General features: G+C 35.0%; 1 protein-coding gene across 13 annotated transcripts in view; it reads right to left on the bottom strand.

Moving 5' to 3' along the window:
• Fak (protein tyrosine kinase 2 Fak) overlaps window positions 1-23225 on the bottom strand; it is a 414892-nt gene that overhangs the window by 83627 nt on the left and 308040 nt on the right. For all 13 annotated transcript variants that reach the window (XM_081738434.1, XM_081738449.1, XM_081738452.1 and 10 more), the window contains one exon: window positions 12796-12873. In XM_081738434.1, the coding sequence (XP_081594560.1) occupies window positions 12796-12873 (78 nt within the window). The remainder of the gene's footprint in view (window positions 1-12795; window positions 12874-23225) is intronic.

Raw genomic sequence — 23225 nt, 5'->3', positions numbered from 1 at the left:
AATCCATTCGTTTTCTCGCAAAATAGACGAATATTTTCATTGCTCTTGTACCGTTCTGTGAGTCCAAGCTCTTGGACCTTCCTTCATGTTGACTGAGTCAGATGAAAAACCCAACGGTGTATACGACTTGAATTTCCAAAAGTTGCTTTTACAGCCGCATTTCCTCTATCTTGAAATCCATAACCACAGTTATAGGGTCTGGATATTCACTAAATTCATTGCACTGATGCACCACCACACGAAACAGTTCTTCATATGAATTTTGTGTGTTGCAGTGCATTAAGGCGTAGGCCTACACCTATAATAGTAAAGGAAGTCTTACCTCAAATAACATATACGTGATTTTTTTTAAGGAACCATTGAAAAAATGCCGTCCACCATCCATGTTTCACTTCTCAATAGCTCCATAAGGCTATATTTAAAGACGCTTATGCTTTGCCTCTATTTAGTTCAACAAAGGTGAAAAATAACCGTGACAAAATTTCCTATATGATAATATTTCTGTGAAAGAATTACTGGAAATTTAATCTCTTGTCTCAAATACGATATCTAAAATAGGGCTATGTAACTCATTATTTAATAATAGAGGAAGCAATTACAGTTTTAGAGGAAGCAACTACAGTTGCCCTGTACAAAAGCTCCAATTTAAGCAATACTTTACATGCAGTAAGATAACTAGGTGGTTGCGTGTTAAAAGGACATTAGAAGAACTTAAAACACCAAAACGGCGTAATCGAATTTTCCGAAGAGATAAAATTAATTTCGATTATTTTTTCCAAACCAAACTTTGACTTTCCACTGAATAAAGTCGAAGTCACTACTCCAAAAATGAAATGAAATGAAATCTCTAAGTTTTACATCCCACGGTTATGCTGGCTACGCTAAAAGAGGCAGTGATGAAGAGAAATGAATGAAATGGTGAAATGAAGAAAGTGTGAGGAAACGAGAGAATCCCGAGAAAAAACATGCACACGATATTTGTCCTCCAGAAAGCTCACGTGGCGCGAGTTGGGATCGCACCAAGAACCCCATGCACCAGAGGTAAATGTTCTACCACTGAGCCATTGCTGCCTCTATTAATAAAATTGCAAACCTTTATTCATGTTATAAGTCTACAGTATATATATACATTGTATTATTTATACCTTTTATAAACTATGAGATGTAAATAATGCCACGGACCTTCTAACGTCGTAAATATATTTCACGTGAATTACTTTTCTATATTGAAAGTATTTATGGCCAAAACCTATCAACACGATATTTTCAGATTTTGAACATCCAAAACTGGAACGTTACGCGCTTAAAAGTAGGTCAGATAAGCTAGTGAATTTGCATGCATAGTAAAATTAAGTGAAGTTGACTGATAGTAACTCCCCCTCCATCACATTTGGTCCCTAAACTCTCTGTGCTATTCGCCTATCTTCACAAAATTGATTCCCTCCCTTCACAGTGTTTCACGAAAAGCACTTGGAGCCAATAGAGCGCTCAACTCTTATGCGTTTGGTCCATAGGTCAATTTCGGCCACTGACAAGTGAGCTTTTGGTGGACAAACACTGTGTGCTTGGGATTCTCCTGTTGCATCCAACTTTATTCAACCATTATCACCTATCTCATCATCAACCATAAGTCACGTTAACATGTTACTAATATATTAAACTTAAAGCGAGTTATACTAAAGTAATCGGTAATTAAAGGAATATTTAATTGATGTTATAATAACTGTTGTACTTACTCAGGCTTTTGTTTCCTTCCTTTGTTCTTTTTAGTTGTAAACAAACCTCGTTCAGTAAATGACTCATCATCATCATCTTATTATTATTATTATTATTATTATTATTATTATTATTATTATTATTATTATTATTATTATTATTATCATTATTCACCAATTTAATGCCCGAGGCTACAAATATCGTTCGGTAGTTAGTAAATATATGAAGTTTATAATAAACTAATAAGAGCGTGTTGCGTAGTAAAGTATTAACAGCACGAAGTAGAAGATATAGAATGAGGGGTGTTACGACCTCCCATGCCATGATACGATATGCATAAACCGACTCGCAAGAAAACGACAGTTGTTCTTTGTTCAATGACGTCACTCATGCTGAAAGAAACAACTGTCCATAGGCGGTCAGAATCTCACATACAAATGGATGTATGAAATATATAGCTGACGTATATAATATACGTATACATGTGTAGTATACGGAAATTTGTTAGATGTCAGACACCCTGCAGCGACATGATATAATGTCTAAATGAGAAAAAGGCAGTAACTATGTAGTATATGGATAACGTATGCTCCGTACAGATTTCCGTACTAATCGTAAGGATTCCATATATTTGTACAACATACCGCTGTCCGAATAACGGATTTTTCTCAGTGTACACATAATTCTATACTATATGCAATAGTATCATATATACTTTGATTTTCATATTTATATTGTCAATGTAAATAGCAGCAATACAAAATATCAATATCAATATCAAAATACTTGTATGTTTTTTTGTAGTTTCAATCAAATCATAGGGTCAGATAATGGGGGATCAGGGCCGTCTTACGCATCCTTTTGTATTGTTTGCTTAATATATGGCCAAACATGTCTTGAGGCTGTGAACTGTGGAACCTTTTACGTACTGCGAGCAGTGGCGGTTTTAGCGGGTAGACACGGGGCTACCCAAAAATATATAAAACTGAAAATATATAAACACTAAAAGATATAATAAAAAGTAAATATATTTTCACTTTTTCTATTAATGGTAAATAATTATTTAATAAACAGCATCAACAACTACTGTACAGGTAATTTCCTATTGTCATTAATCAATCGAATGTGCATATGTATCCATACGCGAGGAGCGGACCTACCCAAAATTAAAATCCTAAAGCCGCCCCTGACTGCGAGCTTTAGCATGTTGGAGGTGAACTTCTGGAAAACAATACAATTGAAATGACGTGATACTAGACCGAAGTAAGTTTGTTTTATCTTTGTTTCAGCTATAATGTCAAACGGTTTATTTGCAACTGAGTCAGTCAATTTTCAATTTCTATGCAGTTAGCTTTCTTACTTTTTTTTTCTTTTTCTTTAATCACATTCATTTTTACTGATATAGATGTGAATAACGCTGCTAATAAGAGAATAGTATCTAGGTATTTTTCCAAGAAGAACAAGTAGAATAACATCTAAAATTTATGATAAAACTAAAAGAAAGAGTTATTCTTCTTACAGAATTATTGCGAAAAAATGAAATAAAATCTTTAAGTTTTACGTCCCACGGTTATGCCGATTAGGCTAAAGGAGACGGTGATGAGATATGAATGAAATGGTGGAATGAAAAAAGTGGGAGGAAACGGGAGAACCCCGAGAAAACCCAGGAGCATGGTGTTTGTCCACCACAAAGTCCACACGGCGCGAGCTGGGATCGAACCAGATACCCCAAGCAACGGAGGTGAACGCTCTACCACTGAGCCACCGCAGCTTCTATCTACAATCAAAATATAGGCATAATTAGAATAATTGCAAAACCTAAAGATTTCTGCTCAAGTACAACCCTGAAAACTATGTACATCGGTTCAAATTTCCATTTAATCCATCATATATATATATATATATATATATATATATATATATATATATATATATATATATATATATATATATATATAATATTATTTGGTGACAATCAGTTTATCGGAAAAACATTATTATTATTATTATTATTATTATTATTATTATTATTATTATTATTATTATTATTATTATTATTATTATTATTATTATTATTATTATTATTATGAAAATTAGTAATTGTGAAAGATAATAACTTCGATTAAAGCTGCTATGATTACAGAATTTAGCTTGCAGTACCATCCTGAATTCAGTATGCTATTTTCATATCTGTGAGGAAGTTAAATTATTTCGATGCCTACATTCATGGAACCGAGCTGTTAACAAAAGAAGAGAGACTTGTTTTCCCTGGCAGTCGTAAAAATGTGTATTTTGGCTCTTCCCCCTCCAGCCCAAAAGAAACCGTTGTTTCGGAAGCGGCGCAACTGGATTTTCTTTTATGTCAGCGAGAGGGCGATAGCAGGTAGCAAGCAAGACGGCCCAAAAAGTTGGACACTGTTGAACTTCTTGCAAGATGGAAAAAATGTTTTATGACCCTATCAAGACTATGTGTACACGGGGAAATATGGTAGGGTTTCAAGATTTTTTTTTATGACAGCTACAAGATCTTGTACAAGATCTTTTATGGTGTAGATTGGCCTTTACGAGCACCGCAAAAAGCACTCCCTCCGTCAGAGCCATGAAGGAGGGACGGGGGAAGTGCTTTCCTCTGAGCTACATTGCCATCAGCTGAGTGACGGACATTGTTGTTGTCGTATGCCACAGTCTTTCAATAAAATTAAATAAAAACTTCTGCGTCAAAACCTCTGCTTTGAGCTCCTTTGGTTCAATACTTTGGAAAATTATTAGTTCTCATCTTAACAACATCAAACAACTATATTTCTTGGTAATAAAGCACGAGCAGGACACGCGTACTCGATAAAGCTTCATTATATAAAATTATTCAAAAAGCGCCCGGTTTTGTTAAATCAAATTATTAACTTTATTTTTTCAAAATTCATAAACATGTTCATCCTACATCCCGATTTCAGTTATGGTAAATGACGTCGGGCATATGACCTCCTTTACAATCGGATTGTTTGTGGGTAGAGCAACAATACAAAATAATGTCGGCAACCGAGAAACAAAAATCTGCCACACGATCCAAAACCGGCCCACTTTTTGAATAACCCTCTACCTACTTTTTACAACAAGAGTGAGGGATTACTTTATATTTCGCCAGTGTCGAGATAATGCATTACAATTCTGATTTTTAAAATTTTGAGAATATTTTTGACATATGGGCACAATATAATATATATATAATACTAACTTAGAAGGTATGGTGAATGATAGACAAAACAAAATAGCACTTAAAGAATTATAATACGAACACTAACAATTATTCGAGTTAAATGATAACAATAAAACATTTAAAATAAGTACAATAATAGTAACAACAAAACGGAAGTTACAGGTAATCCGACATCAATGCACCCTCAGGAGATGTTCTTCCTAGCGCTAGAAACGACTACTGGCAAAATTTCATGGATGGGGGTTGACGACTGGGACATATTCTTGCTTTGTGTCGACGAGGTGATGAAAACATAAATGCGCAAATTTGAAAGAGGAGGATATTAAATCATTGCGTGATGTTGATTATCCGTGGCGATGCGATACATGTGTAAATATTCGGAGAAAAAGTGGTGGTGTTGATTCTCCTGCATCACTCACAAATTCATGTCCTACATTATTAGAAGTGTATCAACTTTTATTGTCAATACAAGAGGAAATTAAGACAATAAAAACGGACAATAAAACAGTGGAAGTGGAACTCGGAAAACCGATTGAATTTATTCATGAGAAAATAGAAGAAAATAACAACATGCTAAAACAACACAACAGCGACCTTAAAAAGTGTCTTGAGCAGGTGGAATAAGTGAAAAGTGAGACTGCTAATTAAGCTATACAATCTGATATGCTGGACTCAAGAAGTGAGAAGTTGGACCAATATGGTCATAGGAATACACTGCAAGTGCATGGTATTCCAGTTGCTAATAATGAAAATGTTAATCAAATAATAAAAGATGTAGGTAATGCGCTAATTGTAAGTTGGACACTTCTATGATTGATATTTGTCATAGATTAAGTTCTACAGCAAGCAATTCCGTTCCAGGCATAATTGTAAAGTTTGTCCGGAGACAAGATAGGGACGAACTCCTTCAAAGGCGAAAGATAAAACGTAATCTTTCCTGTCTTGATATTGGATTGAAGGTAATCCTATCTATATCAATCCGAACATTACTAGTTACAGGTGAAACTTGTTCAAGGAAGCAAGAAAGGTGAAACTTGAAAATAATTATGGGTTTCTCTGGATAGATTGGGCCTGCAAGATTAAGCTTAGAAAATCAGCCAGTGACAGACAAATACATAAATTGAATTCAATGGCAGATATACAAACCCTGTCGCATAAGTAGACATGTTTAGTGAGTATGATTTATCTGTTTATTATCAAAATATGCGTAGTATTAATAACAAATTGTTACTTGTATTTGGGAGTCTTGGCTGAAAATTATGATTTAATAGCTATAACAGAAATTTGACTTACAAATAATGTTTATGACAATGAAATATTAGATAATAATAGATATGTAATTATAGACAGCATAGATTGGGGACTAGAGGAGGTGTAATCTTAGCCATTAAAGATAAATACACGGTGTACAATAGTTATTCTATTGATATTTGTATCGATGGCATTCAAATTGTTTGTACGCGAATTGTAATTTGAGCTACTAGGATAATGGTTATTGTGCTGTATATACCTCCTGGCCAAGGGCGCCCATCAAGGGGGCAAGGTGGAGCGCTTTCCCCCCCCAGAGGAAATTGTAAAGCAGAATATCGAAAATCTAATAGAATTTTCACATTACTTACAGCAAAATTTGAAACGTCGCCTATACTTGCCCCCCCCCCTTGGAAACCACAACATGGGCGCCCTTGCTTCTGGCACAAGTATTTATATTTACAAAAAGTTGTATTCAAAAATAGAATATTTATTTATCAAGTATAATGATAAATTATTAATTATAGGTGACTTTAACATACCATTACTTACTGGTACTACAACAAATTGGAATGTAAATGCTATCTTCATCACAGAAATTAATAATTTTATATCATTGTTAGGTTTAACAAATGTGAATAATGTCTTAAATATTAATCGTAGAACACTTGATTTGGTTTTAATCGGCCGTGATGATGCAATTAAAGTTGAGTTATGTACCTCACCGTTGGCATCAGCTGATGCACATCACCCACCGTTGGTATTTAATATTCCATGTAATTATAAGGATTGCCGAAAGAGATGTGGCGTCTCTTGTTATAATTATCGTAGGGCAGATTTTTGTAGTATCTATAGAGACTTAAAGAATCAATTATGGAATGTCTTAAGAAATGTTAGAAGTATAAATGAGGCTTTAGATATTTTCTACGATACAATATATAAAATTATTTAAACACACATACCCAAGTTTAACAATAGAAATAGAAGAAAATTTCCACCCTAGTTTGATGCTGAAATAATTCATGTTCTAAAAGCAAAAAGAGTATCATAGGAGACGAAAAAAACTTCAAATTATCATGACGTACAATATAGTGAATTTCGTAGATATTCGAAAAAAATGATAAAAACTGCGTATAATAACTATATTAAATCTTTTGAAGAAATAATCAAACACGACTCTAAAAGAATTTGGAATTTATTGAATACTAAAAGAAAAAGATCTAATTTTTCTGTAATGCAATATATGAATGATTTATTAAATTCACCTCAACAAATTGCAAATGGGTTTGCTAAGTATTTTGGCTGTGTTTATGATCCTAGCCCACCTACACATACTTTGAATGAAAATTATGAATCAGTTATAAGATATAGCTTAGCAATAACACACATTTCTGAAAATGAAATTCGACAATCAATAAAGTAATTGAAATCCAGCAGAACTAGTGGTCCAGATGAACTTCCCACATATATGTTTAAAGGCTGTGCTGAACCTTTATTGCTCCATTATATTTGATATTTTATTTAATTTTGAAAACTCAATCGTTTCCGGATAAATGGAAGCTGAGTAAAATAACACCGATATTAAAAACGGGAAACTCTAATAATATTGAAAATTATAGACCTATTGCCCTAAAACAGTTCCTTCAAAAGTTTTGGAACAAATTTTATTTAATAGAATTTTCTTGCATGTCAAATCCTATATTTCACCTTTTCAGCATGGTTTTTATCCAGGGCGCTCAACTTTGACCAACTTAACTTCTTTTTCTCAATTTATTTGAAGTACTATGAATGATGGATATTGCATTGATGTAATTTACACGGATTTTCAAAAAGCATCTGACAAGTTAAATCATACGGTTTTCATAAATAAGCTTCTGGCTATGGGATTTTCAAACTGATAAATATTTTGATCTCTTATTTACGAGGTAGAACATATTTTGTCAAAGTTTGTAAAATCTTTTATTTACGTAGCTAATTCAGGTATACCGCAAGGATCAAATTTGGGCCCATTGCTATTTTCATTATTCATTAATGATTTACCAAGTGTTGTAAAATATAGTAATTGTTTATTATATGCCCATGACATGAAAATATTTAAAGTTATAAAAGTGAATAATGATTTGCATGAACTACAAAGTGATAATAGTTGTATGAATGGTGTATAAAACGTTTTCAAATAAAATTAATTGTCCATCTTTTGAGTATAAGATTAATAATGAAAAGTTAAAAAGAGTATATTATGTTAATGACTTAGGCGTGTTACTAGATCACAAGTTTACATTTAAATGTCACATAAATTATTGCAGAATCGTACAGGGCCCTAGGGTTTTTAATAAGGAGTACAAAAAACCTATAAAATCCAAGCTTCAAAACACCTCTTTATAGCGATGATTAGGAGTAAGTTGGAATACTATTGTGTTCTTTGGGATTCTATTCATAAGTTACGAGCAAACAACACAGAATGAGTCCAATTTAAATTTTTGAAACATCTTTATTTCAAATTTTATCTTATATATATCAGCAACTAAAAGTAAGATATCTTACTCTTCTCTTTTACTTAAATTTGATGTGCACTCTCTTTGCAGTAGACATTTTCTTATTCAACAAATATATTTGTACAAAACACTAAACTCAGTGACAGATAATTGTAATTTACTCCAATATATTAATTTTTCAATATCCCAAAACGATCATTGCGTAAGAATTTAGTATTAAACATAATGAGATCTCACATTAAAATTCACCAGGAGAGATAGATCTTGTAAAAATTTCAGTCAGTTGGTTTCATCAGATTTGGATCTTGACTTCTGTTATCCTATCTCTGTATATTTGCGCATTCTCAAAAATAATATTTTGAAAAGACATTATGTATGAAATAACAATTAAGTAAGAATTTATTTATTAGTTAAGAATTTATAAATTAATTAAGTGTTCTCTATGAATTTTGAACCTGTATTGGAGACTATTTTGTTATTTTTCATTTTCCATATTTTGAAATGTTTATACTACTAACATTTTAATTTTGTTTTTATTATTTAACTTGTATTTTTCTTCTTTGCGTGTCTAAACTATTTTTTCTTTCTTTCGATATATAGATACATATGTATTTCATATGTAATTATATGACTATACTTATGTTCCTCTGTAAATGGAGTTTGGCTCTGTAGAGGACTATTATAAATAAATAAAGATTTGCCTTCACTCCTCTTGTAGGTCACAATGTCGTATCCCAAATGTGTCGTACCTTTCACTTAAATAATACATGGTAAAATATTTGCGCATGTAAATATTGTATACATGTAATATTCACATATACTATTGGTCGACCTTTTAAGAAGAGGGGGTAAATTAGGATTTAGATTTCTGGGCTGGAACCTAGAAGTTAGGTACCACCCCTGCACTTGCCTGGTGTGAATGAGGAAAATCCAGGAAAACCTCAGTCAGGGTGGCTGGCCAGAAAAAGCGTTTCACACTTTTTCGAACGAGCGCCCCCACCGGGGATCGAATCCGGGACCGCTCGCACCAAAGGCGAGAGCGTTAGCGACTACGCTACGCGGAGCCACACGGGAGGGGCTGTAGTTACCACGGCTCTTCTTTGAAATGGCTACCTACACATGCCACTGGGTCGGGGGGGGGAGGGTATTGTAGTCTCCTGACTACTAGACCAAATGTGGCGGAAAGACAGGCTGTATAACAAAAAAAGCCGTATAGGCCAGAGTGCTTTAATTACTTACTTCTTTCCCCATCCATACTATTAAACAACATACCGTTTACATCAAAATCCGCTCTTATTCATAATTTCTGACCAGTACTATATTCAGATCAGTACTTTATATAAATGTTTGCTATGGACTGCTTTATACGTTTTAAAAATATATTACAGAAAAAAGAAAGTGAAAGAATAAAAATATTGCACACATCTGATAATAGCTAGGTTAACTGCAGGAAACGTAGTATACACCCATACATACAAACAATTTTAAAATAACTAAACACACAAATATACACTTGATTTTTTGAAAAATAAACAAATAAATAAACTTGGCTTATTGTTCACTGATAAGTGATTATACAAAAGTGAGAAGGTTACGCCTAAAACAGCTAACACTTAAGTTTTTAGTTTTAGAAAAAGTCCTTGATAGATGACTACTTATTATTGGCAAAGTCGTCGTTTTATATAAACGTTACAAGTTGAGTAGCTCTTTCGAAAAAAAAAATCCTCATTTCATTACGGAGTCCTTTCTTTTATTTCCATTTTATGAAAACTAGGCCGGATAGTCGAAAGCAGGGATGTAATGGGGCGTATACGAGAGTATACGGCGTATACCCACCTAAAAATTTTACAGTCCAGCGTATACTCACCTTAAATTTACGAAAGAATGACTATATATTGGGGTGCGTATACACCAAGTAGTCTTGCGTATACCCATCAAAAATTCTAGCATTACACCACTGATCGAAAGTCTATTCTATATTGTACCTCGGCAGTAAACTGAATCTGCAAGGTTCCTCTAGATCACTGTAGGATTTTGACGGGCTGTGGTCATAGATATGGCAGCTGGAGGTTTCTCTGAATGAAAAGGAGCACGTGAGCTAGCCTTAACGCTCGGGTACCACTACTGCAGAAGCTGGTAAAGGAATCACCATCTCCAGTAGGCATAACTAGAAGAGAGACTGACTTTGGCCTCTCGCGCAATAGGCATGTCCCATTAACCTATGTGAGCCATAGATTAATGCCTACGGATTCAGCCTGAGGACTTACTGCTTGAATGCCTTTGTGCAACTATAGTCCTAGTGGTAAAACGATATCGCCTTACAATAGGGGACGGAGCAATAATGGAAGTACCCACTTGACCACTAATATATTAGACAGCATTTTTCATTTGCGTAGTCGACTATTCAATGTATATGAATTGTATTAATAACGCTACTTAATACAACTAAATTATGGGTGGCAAGATGGCTTTTAGATAACTAATGTGTATTCCACACATCGATTTCCATCCCCGTTATATCGTCAACGTTGAAATTCTGTGACCCAACTGGAAATCGTACCGGGTACCATGCGCACGAAAGGGACCAAAAGAGGATATTAATTATACTAACATCTATAAAACAGAAATAAAAACACACTATACACTACAACTATACAGGATTAATAGCATGCAGCCTTTAGCCCTGGGAACGCCAAGATTGGGTCATTCCCATGTACAGGGTGATTTTTATTAAAACTCACCGATTTCATTTGGGTCTAGAATTTCTAACTGAAGTCCGATATTCATGCAGATGATCAATGGGACTATGTTTACTGGTTTAAATTCATGCAGGGTAATATCGATCACGCTAAAGAAAAACAGCAAATTTTCACCAGTGTACCTTACAATTAGAATGAGGTGCAATACAATGTGGAGATTTGAGTTTCCTTCGTTAGACGGCATCTCGCCAAAGTCAATAAGAAACAGGAAACTGAGTCGCTGTATTGGAAAGTAAGCTGTACAGTTCTGTGCTATTGTGTGTGTGTATGATCAGAACACAGTGAGAATAGTGCACTCTTTGGAACAATATGAGTTTCTTTTGGAGAACAGAATCTGTTGTTGCTACGCAAAGGTCAGTTAGAAACAAATTTGCCTCCCGTCCTGCCCCAGACAGGAACATAATATGATCACTAGTGAATAAATTGGAAGAAACAGGATCGCTTCTGAGTGAGACAGGGAAGCATCGTATCCCGCAAGCGGGTGTTGTGGGAGATGTCAGTTATCGACTACTTATGTCGCCCAAGAAATCTCTCTGTCATTTGTGGCAAGAAACCGGCCACAGCTATTCAACATGTGATTTATGGGTGTTACAACTAACACTTAATTTGTATTCTCACTAACACTTAAAATATATTCTGCAATTTCGCTCCAAAAATCCAAAACCTCATTCCAATTGTAAGGTACACTGGCGAATATTTGCTGTTTTTCTTGAGGCATGATCGATATTGTCCCGGATGAATTTAAACCAGTAAACATAGTCCCATTTATCATTTGCCACAAACTGCATGAATATCGGATTTCAGTTAGAAATTCTAGACCCAAATGAAATCCGTGTTTTAAAAAATCACCCTGTATATTTCTGGTAGCAAATGAGATTGTTTCCCAGAATATACGTTGTTTACATCATTATAAACTGACTTACCACGAGCGTGTTGTAGTGTCTAAAATGTTGGTCTATTCTGGAAAACAATGACATACCTTTCGTAAAACACATAAGTATGGATTATTTTTGGTGTTCCTATGTTTAATCTATTAATGTGGTAACTGGCAAGTCCTATGTATCATGCATACTGTGTAGCTATAGCCATAACAGGAAAGAGATTAAATTTTGATTTTACAGAGAATAATGTAATGAAAATAGTAAATCAGGAACATAATAAAACCACTGTTTATTTTAATGAAGATTATTCCTTCATACAAATGTCTGAACCCGTGGCTCAACATAAACACTGAGCCACATAGGATGCATATTTCTTAGCCAAATGCAGTACATTTATTTTCTTTCTACTGTATGTAATCGCTATAACTTCACAGTTAGATGTAATGAAAATCTTAAATTATACAGTGAATATTGATACTTACAACGGTAGCCCGATGCGAAACGTACGAAATGCCAATATCTGGACCTATTACTAGTTCCATGGGAATGGACCAGCCAGACTGAAAAAAAGGAACAACATATGATCAGCTTGATGTTGATTATTAAATACGACAAAATAGCAAGCTCGTAGTTTATTGAATGGCCATGAGGGGCAGAGACCCTTGTGATCAACTGCAGGCCCCCTGAAACTTTCAGTTGCTTGTGTATGCATGTAAAGTCACACACATACCCTTCATTAAAAAAAAAAAAAAATAATAATAATAATAATCTCATCCTCATTTTAGTGTTCTGGTTACGGATCTAATCTCAAGGCAGATAATATGAAATAATTTCTAAATCCATTCTGCTGACTTCTGTAGAAGGCGTGATGTGAATCAATAATATTACGAATACGAATATGGAATAAGAAGTCATAAATTGAAATAATCTGAATAAGAGATAAAAGAAAGAAAATGGAAAAGAAGAGAAAGAAAATCTCTACAGGGTATCCCAGAAATCCGGTCTCATAAAGAACACAGAAATGTTATACATTTAGAATACACATAGCTGTACGAGGTGTGATTAAAAAAAGAAAAATACGGTGAATAATTTTATTAGAAACAATGTAATAAGTTTACATGGAATTTTGATTTAATCTCTTCAAAGTACTATCCTTGGCTAAAAATGAACTTATCCCAACGCTGAATCCATGACTGGAAGCATTTCTGGAAGGCTTCTTTTGGAAGGTGTTCAGCTGCTCTGTCGTGGCCTTCTCAATGTCAGGAATGGTGTCAAAAACGTTTTCCTTTAAGCACGGTTTTAATTTTTGGAAAGAGCCAGATGTCGCATGGTTATATCTGGAGAGCATAGCGAACGTGAACAGACAGGAATATTTTTTCGGCCAAAAACTCACAGATCAAAAAAGCAAGGTCTTGCATGGTACGTTTTCGTTGTGACGAAGGAAGCCATCTGCCCATTTAATCGGCGGGAATATGCTTTTCACGGACCCATATGAGATGTTTAGTTCTTCGGAAATCTCTCGAATAGTCATTCGCCTGTTTGAACAAATCATTTGTGCCATCTTTTTTGCACGTTTTCAACTGTTTTGAAGGTCGAAAAACGTCTCGATCGTTGGTCGTTTTCAACCGACTCCTCGTCGCTTTTGAATCGCTCATACCACTTGTAAACAGTCTTCAATGTCGCCGCTTCATCGCCATACACTGATTTTGACATTTCGTAAGCTTGTTTGGCACCTTTCTGGAGCTTAGAAGAACTTAATGTTGGCGCGCGACAGGTACTCTTAACACAGGCACCGAAGGTTTAGGCTACCGGGCTTACTAGTTGAAATGGATATATCATCGATAGATGGCACTGTGCAAGTACTTTCACCGTACTTTTTGATCACACCTTGTATAAATAAAACATAACTATAGTTTCAGGTATGACAAGCATTACGTCGACAAACTTTCGAACTGATTCTACTTACTCAACTATGTGTATTCTACATCTGCATATCAATATTGCTTATGAAACCGGACTTATAGGACACCTTGTATATATATTGCTTACTTCAATTATATCGTTTAACATGCACTGGGTGCTGATAATGATCGAAGAAAAGCTTAATTTTCAGAGCCAGAAACATGTCAAACCATAGTCGGTGAAATGTAATACATATATGAAATAATAATAATAATAATAATAATAAACCTTTGAAACAAATGAATGTATTAACGACAATTAAACGCCACAAGAAACTACATCCATAGAATCAACTCCTGCCCAAATATAAATAAACTGCATCTATGTAAACAGCTTATCACAAAAGGTGGGAAACCTATATCGTTTTTACAATTAAAAGAGAAACAAAAACTAATGCATAAAATACAATACCCTGACAAGTCTCGAATCTACATAGTAATTCCATTGTTTGGCGTTGATCCATCGCTACATCATTCATTCGTTTCGAACAGTTATAACCTCTGACAACAATTTGATGCGTTTTGCTCCAGCACGATGTGGTTTACCGCCTTCGCTTTTATTAAAATTTTATTTTCTTTATTTTTAAATTTGATATAAGGAATAACTGTATATAATTTTTACAACGTCTTCTGGTTTTCAGCGAATCCTCTCAAATCTATTTTATTTTTTCTTAAACGTATCGTCTGGACCCTCCTTTCCTTGGCCTCTTTGTCTAATCTTGAAGAAGTTGTTCCGCTTTCTTTCCACATGCACCTGTATCATAATAGGATCTTAGGAAGACTGTGTGGCCAACAGAAAGCCTACTCTTGCGGTAGAAAGACGAGGGGTTACAATGAAAACAAATCATGTCACTCTTTTCTTCTCCCCTTGCCCAGGGGAGCCCTTATCACACGGAACCTCGCTGACAATCCATCAACCCATGGAAAAGACAGAGGGGATGAAAGCGCACACCATGACATGCAAGATTAAACCTCACTGCTTATATTCAACTGTTCGCTTAACAAGGTGAAACAAAGATACTGCGATATCATCCATGACAAATGAATTACAAGATACAGTTTGGTAAAAATCAAGTCGATCACACCTGTAGCAATATATTTTCTACAAAGCCCACATACGGATTAAAGAGAAACATTATTTTATTTCTTGGAGAATCACGACAAAGTGACGCATGAAAAAGAGTCTATTCGGTTCTTCTTTAGTTTTTTTGACATTGATCTCAGTGATAGATGGTTCACCTCTAGTCCATGGGGTCCTTGGTTCGATTCTAGTTCGCGCCAAGTGAACTTGGTAATGGACAAACACCGTGTACTTGGGTTTTCTTGGGGTTCTCCCGTTTCCTCCCATTTTTTCATTCCATTCATTTCTCATCATCACCGTCTCCTTTACCCTAGTCGGCATAATCATGGGATGTAAAACTGAAAGATTTCATTTCATTTTTAACACTGATATTACTTTAAAGTGGTAATAAGTATAATATATACCGGTATATGAATCTCCTTCAGAGATTAAATTTATCAATACTCTAGAGAAGTGACTTTGCAAAGCCATCATGATTGTTAAAAAAAAAAAAAAAAAAAAAAAGGTATCTGAACAACTACATGATTCAAGTACATTTCAACTGTTCCTTTTAAATAATGCTACTACTTGGACCTCAAAAACTGATCTCGTTTTAGAAGATAAAAGATGACAGTATAGCATAATTGATGTTTGGTTGTTTATAGAGCTGACTGTGACACTGATCACTACCTGGTAGGAGCGATAATATGATAGAGATTGTTGAATAAAGGAAAATTTCAACATCTGAAACCGAAGACGTTTCATTTAAATAAATTAGAGAAAAGCCAGGTGAGAGGAGAATGCCAGATAGTTCAAAGCATATTATTAGTGAAAAATACAGTATGTGTAAAGTTGGATAGGATTTGATTTTCACTTTGCACCCTTTTCAGCAGCGAGGCTATATGAAACGTGGAAATACAGATTAACGTGGGATCCGAACTGCATGAGCAAGGAATCGAAATGAAATGAAATCTTTGAGTTTTACGTCTCACGGTTATGCCGGTTAGGCTAAAGGAAACGGTGATTACGAGAAATGAATGAAATGGTGGAATGAAGAAAGTGGGAGGAAACGGGAGAACCCCGAGAAAACCCACGCACACGGTGTTTGTCCACAACAAAGTTCACCGGGAGCAGGGTTTGAACTCGAGACCCCATGCACCAGAGTTGAACGCTCTACCACTGAGCCACCGCGGCCCCCAGAGCAAGGAATCGAATTTGGGTCTCCCATGCCAAAGGTGCATACTGTAACGGCTTAGCCACGAGAGAGCTTTAGGTGTGAAGCTAAAAGCAATATGAAAGATTTGCCTCACTCCCTCAACCCTGCTAATAATGTCATTCATTTCTATTATGAAAGTGTTAGACTAGCTATAAACAATTTCAAAGTGTTATATTTTCTCATGTTAAATTTACTCTTGCTCCAACAAGAATTTTTGCTCGAAACCAAGCTTCTGTTTTACTAAGTTTTTTATGCTATTGATTAGAATTAGGATTTAGATTTCTGGGCTGTCGGCATCTACGGCCATTTAGCTCGTCGTTTTGAGGGATGACGTCCCTCGCGAGCACACTATCCGGGAAAGGGAAGGAAGGAAGCGGACTGAAAAAGGGTTTTACACTTTTCCGACCGAGTGTCCCCACCGGAAATCGAACCCGGGACCGCTCGTACCGAAGGCGAGAACGTTAGCGACTACGCTATGCGAAGTCTTTTATGCTTTTGAGACGAAGGCAAAATACGGGTAATGTTTTTCACATATACATACACATCTACGTGTATGTATATGGGTAAGTTCGTAAATCCCAATTTTTCCGTATAGCACATACGCAGGTTGATACAATTCAATGAATGAGGTAATCATAGTTGGTGATAACAATCGTTATCACTGGAGCAGCACAGCTATATATCAATCAAGTAAAATTTAACATGGCAGAATGTAAATGCCGCAGTATTAGAAAACAAACATCAAATGTCAGTGAAACATTGAAATTCAAAGAATGAAAGAGTTTTCGACTGGACCGAGAATCGAACACGGGTCTTAAGCTTACCGTGCCAGTGCACTAACTAGCACGCTACCCCGTTTGCTTCGTACCCAGCCAAGTAGTTTTGAATTTGATGTTCAGTATTTTGATTCTGTGGACCTGGTAGCATAGTAGTTATCGCACCAGACAGTAAGACGAAGAGCCGGGCTAGACTCTCGGACCAGTCGAACATTTTTCACTGTCTGAACTTCATTATATTCGCATACATGAAGGATAAGAAGACGTGAGAAAAATCGGTTTTTTCCTCCAATTACAATATAATGTTACAGAAAAATTGTGTGGAGTATGAAATGAAAGGGTTTGGCGATTATGTTCCAAAAGTATACACTGCATGGATATTTTATTATACAAGCACCGGTATATGGTAAAAGGAAACTGAACAAATTATTTCATTGAAAATAAGTCTACTACGTATTGTAAAAACGCTCGAGGAAATATCACGTTTTCTATACCGTTCGTTACCCTGATTTTTTTTTAAATCTAGAAATCCGAGCTTAATTAATTTTTGCAACTGGGTGAAAACTACATAAATTTACAAGTACGATACATTAAAATTTATATTCACTTAAAAAGTACCAGCGACTACCGGTTTGAGACTATTTTACACTTTTAAGAAACAGTAACAACTGTACGTGAAAAATAATTTTCAAGGGAAGTTTGTCAAATCTTAACATGAAAAGTATGATACTGGCATCTGCCTGTTCTAAATAAGCAAAATGCCCGAACTCGACGCGTTCAACCTGAAGTTCGAGTCTCATTGAGGGCAGCAGAAAATAAGCCCAATGTAAAACATCGTATCTGCTCATAGATCGCATTCGAAATCAGAACCTCACAACTACAAAACGAAAACCTTCACGAACGTTTGTTTAATTATGTTCTTTTATTGAAAATATTCCTCAGTTTGAATCTGCAATTTTGGACAGAAGCCAACCGTTCAGAATCAACACACAATACTGCAGAACACATACATATTTCAAAAGGAAAGCAAATGTATTATGCAGTTCGCACTCTATACGAATGTCAAAATTCTTGGCTACCATTCACCGGAAAACGTGTAGAGAAAACAGAAACATTGTAGTTTACGGTCACGAAAGGGTGCATGATTAAAGTGTAGCTTCGTTATTTCGCTGGACTTTTCTCCCTGACGATTCTAGCGGCTCAACTCTTTCATGTGACAATACATTCGTGCTTCATTGCCTACATGCGTGTCATGTGGTCATTTCCGTAAATACCACAGTCTCTACTTCAAGACTTGCAACTTCCAACTGAATTCTTAAATATCTTTCGAGAATTAAACTGTAATTTATGTGCACTAAAACGAAAATATATAATACGTATTGTTATATTGACTGGTTGAATAATAATAAATCTATGCAGTATATTTTTTTAAAATTTCAACCATTTCATAACTTCCATGAGATATTGGGCCAGGCGATAGTATATTATGTCTATGATACAATACTTCCTCTATTCGAAAATAATATTTCAGAATAACGCAAATTTTATTTATGGATGGGGATAAAACCAACAATTTTAAAGCACTATGTATTGATTGAAATGTCAAAATTGGATAAAACAGAGCACGGCAACTTCAGCGTTTTCTAATTCTAAAGAAAATGTTATACCGTTTCTGTAACACGAGTGACTAGAACGCTTTAAACTAGGATATTACATGCACTTAGAAGGAGGAAGAAAAACTGGCTAGGGCACTGGATGAGAAGTAACTATCACGAGGGATGTGCTAGAACGTATGGTGGTAGGAAAAGAAAGGTGGGGGCGAAAGAGTTTACAGTTAATGGTATAAAAACAGAAAATTGGTACATGAAGAAAAAGAGGTTATCTGAGGCCTATGGTGTATGGAAGCTTCTCACATTGCGGCAAGTAACCTGCTAATAATGGCAAAATACCTATTATTATTACTATTAGTAGTAGCAGTAATAATAATAATAATAATAATAATAATAATAATAATAATAATAATAATAATAATAATAATAATAACGTAAAAAAGATGTGAATAATTATAGTTTTATTTTAAAGATGTTCATTTGTCTTCAATTTGTATACCTTCATGGAATGTACTCTGATATTTTATAATTCCAAAAAGTCAATCTTTTACAATGTTTCATACACTGGAATACAATTTCCAGAGTGAACTTACATTCTGAAAGTGTCCTATATTGATCTCATATTCCGAAATTTTAGAAAGTGAAATGAACACCATAGTTTTATGCCCCATGATTGTGCCTTTCACTCCTCAAAGTGATGAATGATTAATGGAAGTAAATGATTATGAAATAATTGGTAGAATAAGAATGGGGAGGAAACCGGGAAACTCTGAGAAAATTCACGGACGCGATGTTATCTATTACAAACTTAACGGATTGCTATCGAACAACGGGACCTTCACACTAAAGGCGAGTGGTTTGCTACTGATGCAGCATACCAATATATGTAATACGACGGTTCTGTGTAGAGATGCAAAAAGAACGCTTTTCTGGGATAAAGTTTATATTTATAAAGTTTATATTTATAAATTTTATAAAGTCGGATTTAAAAAAAAAACTGAAAATTTCACTTCTTTTGACTTTCTTGTCAAAGTACCATTTTCGTTTCCCTGTAATAGATTTTACAAATAAGGAAGTGCGTTTATAACATCCAGTACCTGTGAGTCCTATATTCATTCCGCGCGTGGCTATCGTGATTGGTTTCAAACTGGCATTGATTTTATTGTCTGCAAGCGTAAGTTATGCAACTAACATATCTAAGTATCGTTTTAGTTGCCTAACCATTTTATCAAGTATCTGGAAGTTAATGCATCTTGATAAATGTATTTTACTGGTTGCGTAAGTTCAATCTGGCGGATAAGAAAAAAAAAAATACCATTAAACCCGGAAACAGCTACAAAATCATGTTTGTTTTGGTATAAAATCTTGCTTAAATTTCGTTTTCTGTTCGTGAAACATTTCATCCTGAGCTTCAGGGAGTTCAGTTTACGAACTTAAAGTCATTTACAAACGACTGGATATAATGTTTAGCATCATTACTCACAGAATTTCTTCTTTCTTTACAGTTATGTCAAAATTTTAAAATAAAAAGCTTGTAGATAGCATTTTAAACGTTCTCTATTTTGAATTTAAAGGACCTCAATTAATATTGCATAGTTATAACGAAGTTTTTGTTTAATCATAAACTTTAAATGATAATTTTGATCCACAAAATATACTATATTTTCAGAACAATTATTGCTAACATGAAGTTTTTAATAAAAAAATTTTGTCGAACGTTAATCTAAGAGCTTTACAAACAATTCACTGGAACTAGAAAAAAACATAGCATTCACCGATCTGCACTTTTTCCTCGTTGTCGAATGACCGATTTTCTTTGATTCTTGCATTTTTACACGGTTTTCTCTTCAGAATGGAGTAATTAAATGATTCTCTTTGTGTGTGTGTGTTATAAGAGGAAAAGAAAGGTAGGACGTACTGTTCTCTCTCTCTACACTAAAATTGAAATACTTAAAAAATATAAAGAATCCTGGACAAAAAATCTTAGTTTCTCTCCCGAACTATAACTTTTCTAATTGTGTCAGGATCACAGCTGTTTTAGTGGCAGAGGGGGTAATTTCTGAAGTCTAAATGGTTAGTATTGTCCCTTTGGTGTGTGAAGACCTGGATTTGAATACTGGTGAATATTTGTTGAGATTCTAATTTCGCATAATTGTAGAATCACTTAGGATTTAGGATTGAGATTTCTGGGCTTTCGGCAATTATGGCCATGTTAGCCCGTCATGTATGAAAGATGACATTTCCGAGGAAAGAGAAGGAAGAAAGGATTGGGGAAGGAAGGAAGCGTTCTGGGGCCTATACGTTAGGTACCACCTCGGCATTTGCCTGGTGTGAATGAGGAAAACCCATTCAGGATAGTTGGCCTGAAAAAGCTTTTTACACTTTTTTGATCGAGTGTCCCCACCGAGAATCGAATCAGGGACCGCTCGAACTGTAGAATTATATCTATCCTCATTGTTGAGAAGAGTCGTTAAACTTCAAACATGCAAACTTATAAAAGAAGATTCTTATGTTCGTCACGTCGGCACTATGGTGAACAGAATATATATATATATATATATATATATATATATATATATATATATATATATATATATATATATATATATATATATATATATATATATATATATATATATATATATAAGTTTTCCTGGGCATTTTAATTTCGTCCCAGTTTATCACTCAACATGATTTATTTTCATTTAATCTCGTATCTTTTGCTATAAAAAAAAAATGAAGTTATAGTTTTATTTCATATTTCAATGCAAAACTTATAAAAAAAAAATCAACACTTTTAACATGTTCAGGGCATTCACACAACTAGATACAGAAATAAATATCCATGTAAAGTCAGGCAATGTCAAAACAAACCATGCGTATGCCTTTTCAGTTCAGTGAACAGTTAACGAGCTTATTTAAGGTAGACGGTAAATTTAGATGTTCTCTCTGCAATCTATTATGAATGGATATAAAAATTGTTGTTTTAACATATACAGGGTGTCTCTAAAGTTTTCATCCGAATTCGAAGTGTTAAAACTTGAAAATGGCTAATTGTATTTGAATAAAAACGCCAACAGTTCGAAAGAGCGAACGATTCGTTTAGCTGGCGAGAGATATCAATAGTGTACTGGAGTGAAGCAGGCTCGAGACGTCTCCCGCCAACCATCAGTTAACTAGCCAATTCCTGTCAGTGTTCAAGGTGTCAGAATAGTTTGACTATCAACTTAATGCGTACCGTGCGACTAAGGAGACTTCATATAACTACCTTATTTCGCACTCTATAATAAATTTGTATTAGCTTTTAAAGGAACGTACAAACTTTGTTGCAAAATTTATTTCAAAGACGACTCCGTCGATTTTAATCTGACAGGGAAATATACAAATTGCCCTTTAAACCCCATTAAAAACGGAATTTTGGAAAATGTTGAGTTCACGTGTCCGCTTATTTGTAATGAAAAGTTTTATATATCCCCTAACCCCCGCCCCCCTGGCAGTATGTTTTCTTCTATATTAAATGATTATTTTCTGTCCATGCTTGAGACCATCCCTAACGTTCAAAGAGTGGTTTCTACCCTTAAATCTTCACCATTGCCGGAACAAACAAACAAAAAAGTGTCGATTATTTTTCGATATTCTACAAGTATGCAAAGTTTCATTCAAATCGGTGAGTGACACTTCCGTAAGTCTCCTTGTTAGTGGTGGTCTTGGTGTCGTTGTCACACTCAGCAGTACGCATCTAACTGTGGCAGCGTGAGGACTGTCACGCTCTTAATGTGCTTTCTGTGATGTGTTATCAATATAATGTGCACTGCAATAGAAAATCTCGCCTCTTGTGAGGTGTGATTAGGTTTTTGTTGGCAAAAAACGCGAATAAACCAATTGAAATCCACCGCCAACAGTGTGAAATGTGCGAAGGTGTTGTTGTTGTTTTTTTTTTTTTTTTTCACGACAACGCACGTCCACACATGGCCAAGCGTAGCCCAGAGCTTTCGGACGGGAGGTGTTCGATCAACCACCATACAGCGACCGACACCTCTTCCCAGCGATGAATTACACAACGCTTTGATACTGACGTCGAACACCAGTGGTTGAAATAGCAGGCGGCAGATTACTACCTCGACACTATTGAAAAATTGTGCTACGGTATGATAAGTGCCTTAATTTGCATGGCGATTATGTGAAGAAAAAAGCTTAAGGGTGTACGTTTCAAATACAATTTGGTTTGTTCATTCTGTTACTTTTTTTATTTCAAAACGTCTGTTAGTTTCTAAACAGCCCTCGTACTA

Source organism: Thermobia domestica, chromosome 2 (assembly GCF_964235325.1).
Source record: "Thermobia domestica chromosome 2, izTheDome1.hap1.1, whole genome shotgun sequence".
Taxonomy (NCBI): domain Eukaryota; kingdom Metazoa; phylum Arthropoda; class Insecta; order Zygentoma; family Lepismatidae; genus Thermobia; species Thermobia domestica.
This window is presented reverse-complemented; position numbering and strand designations above follow the sequence as displayed.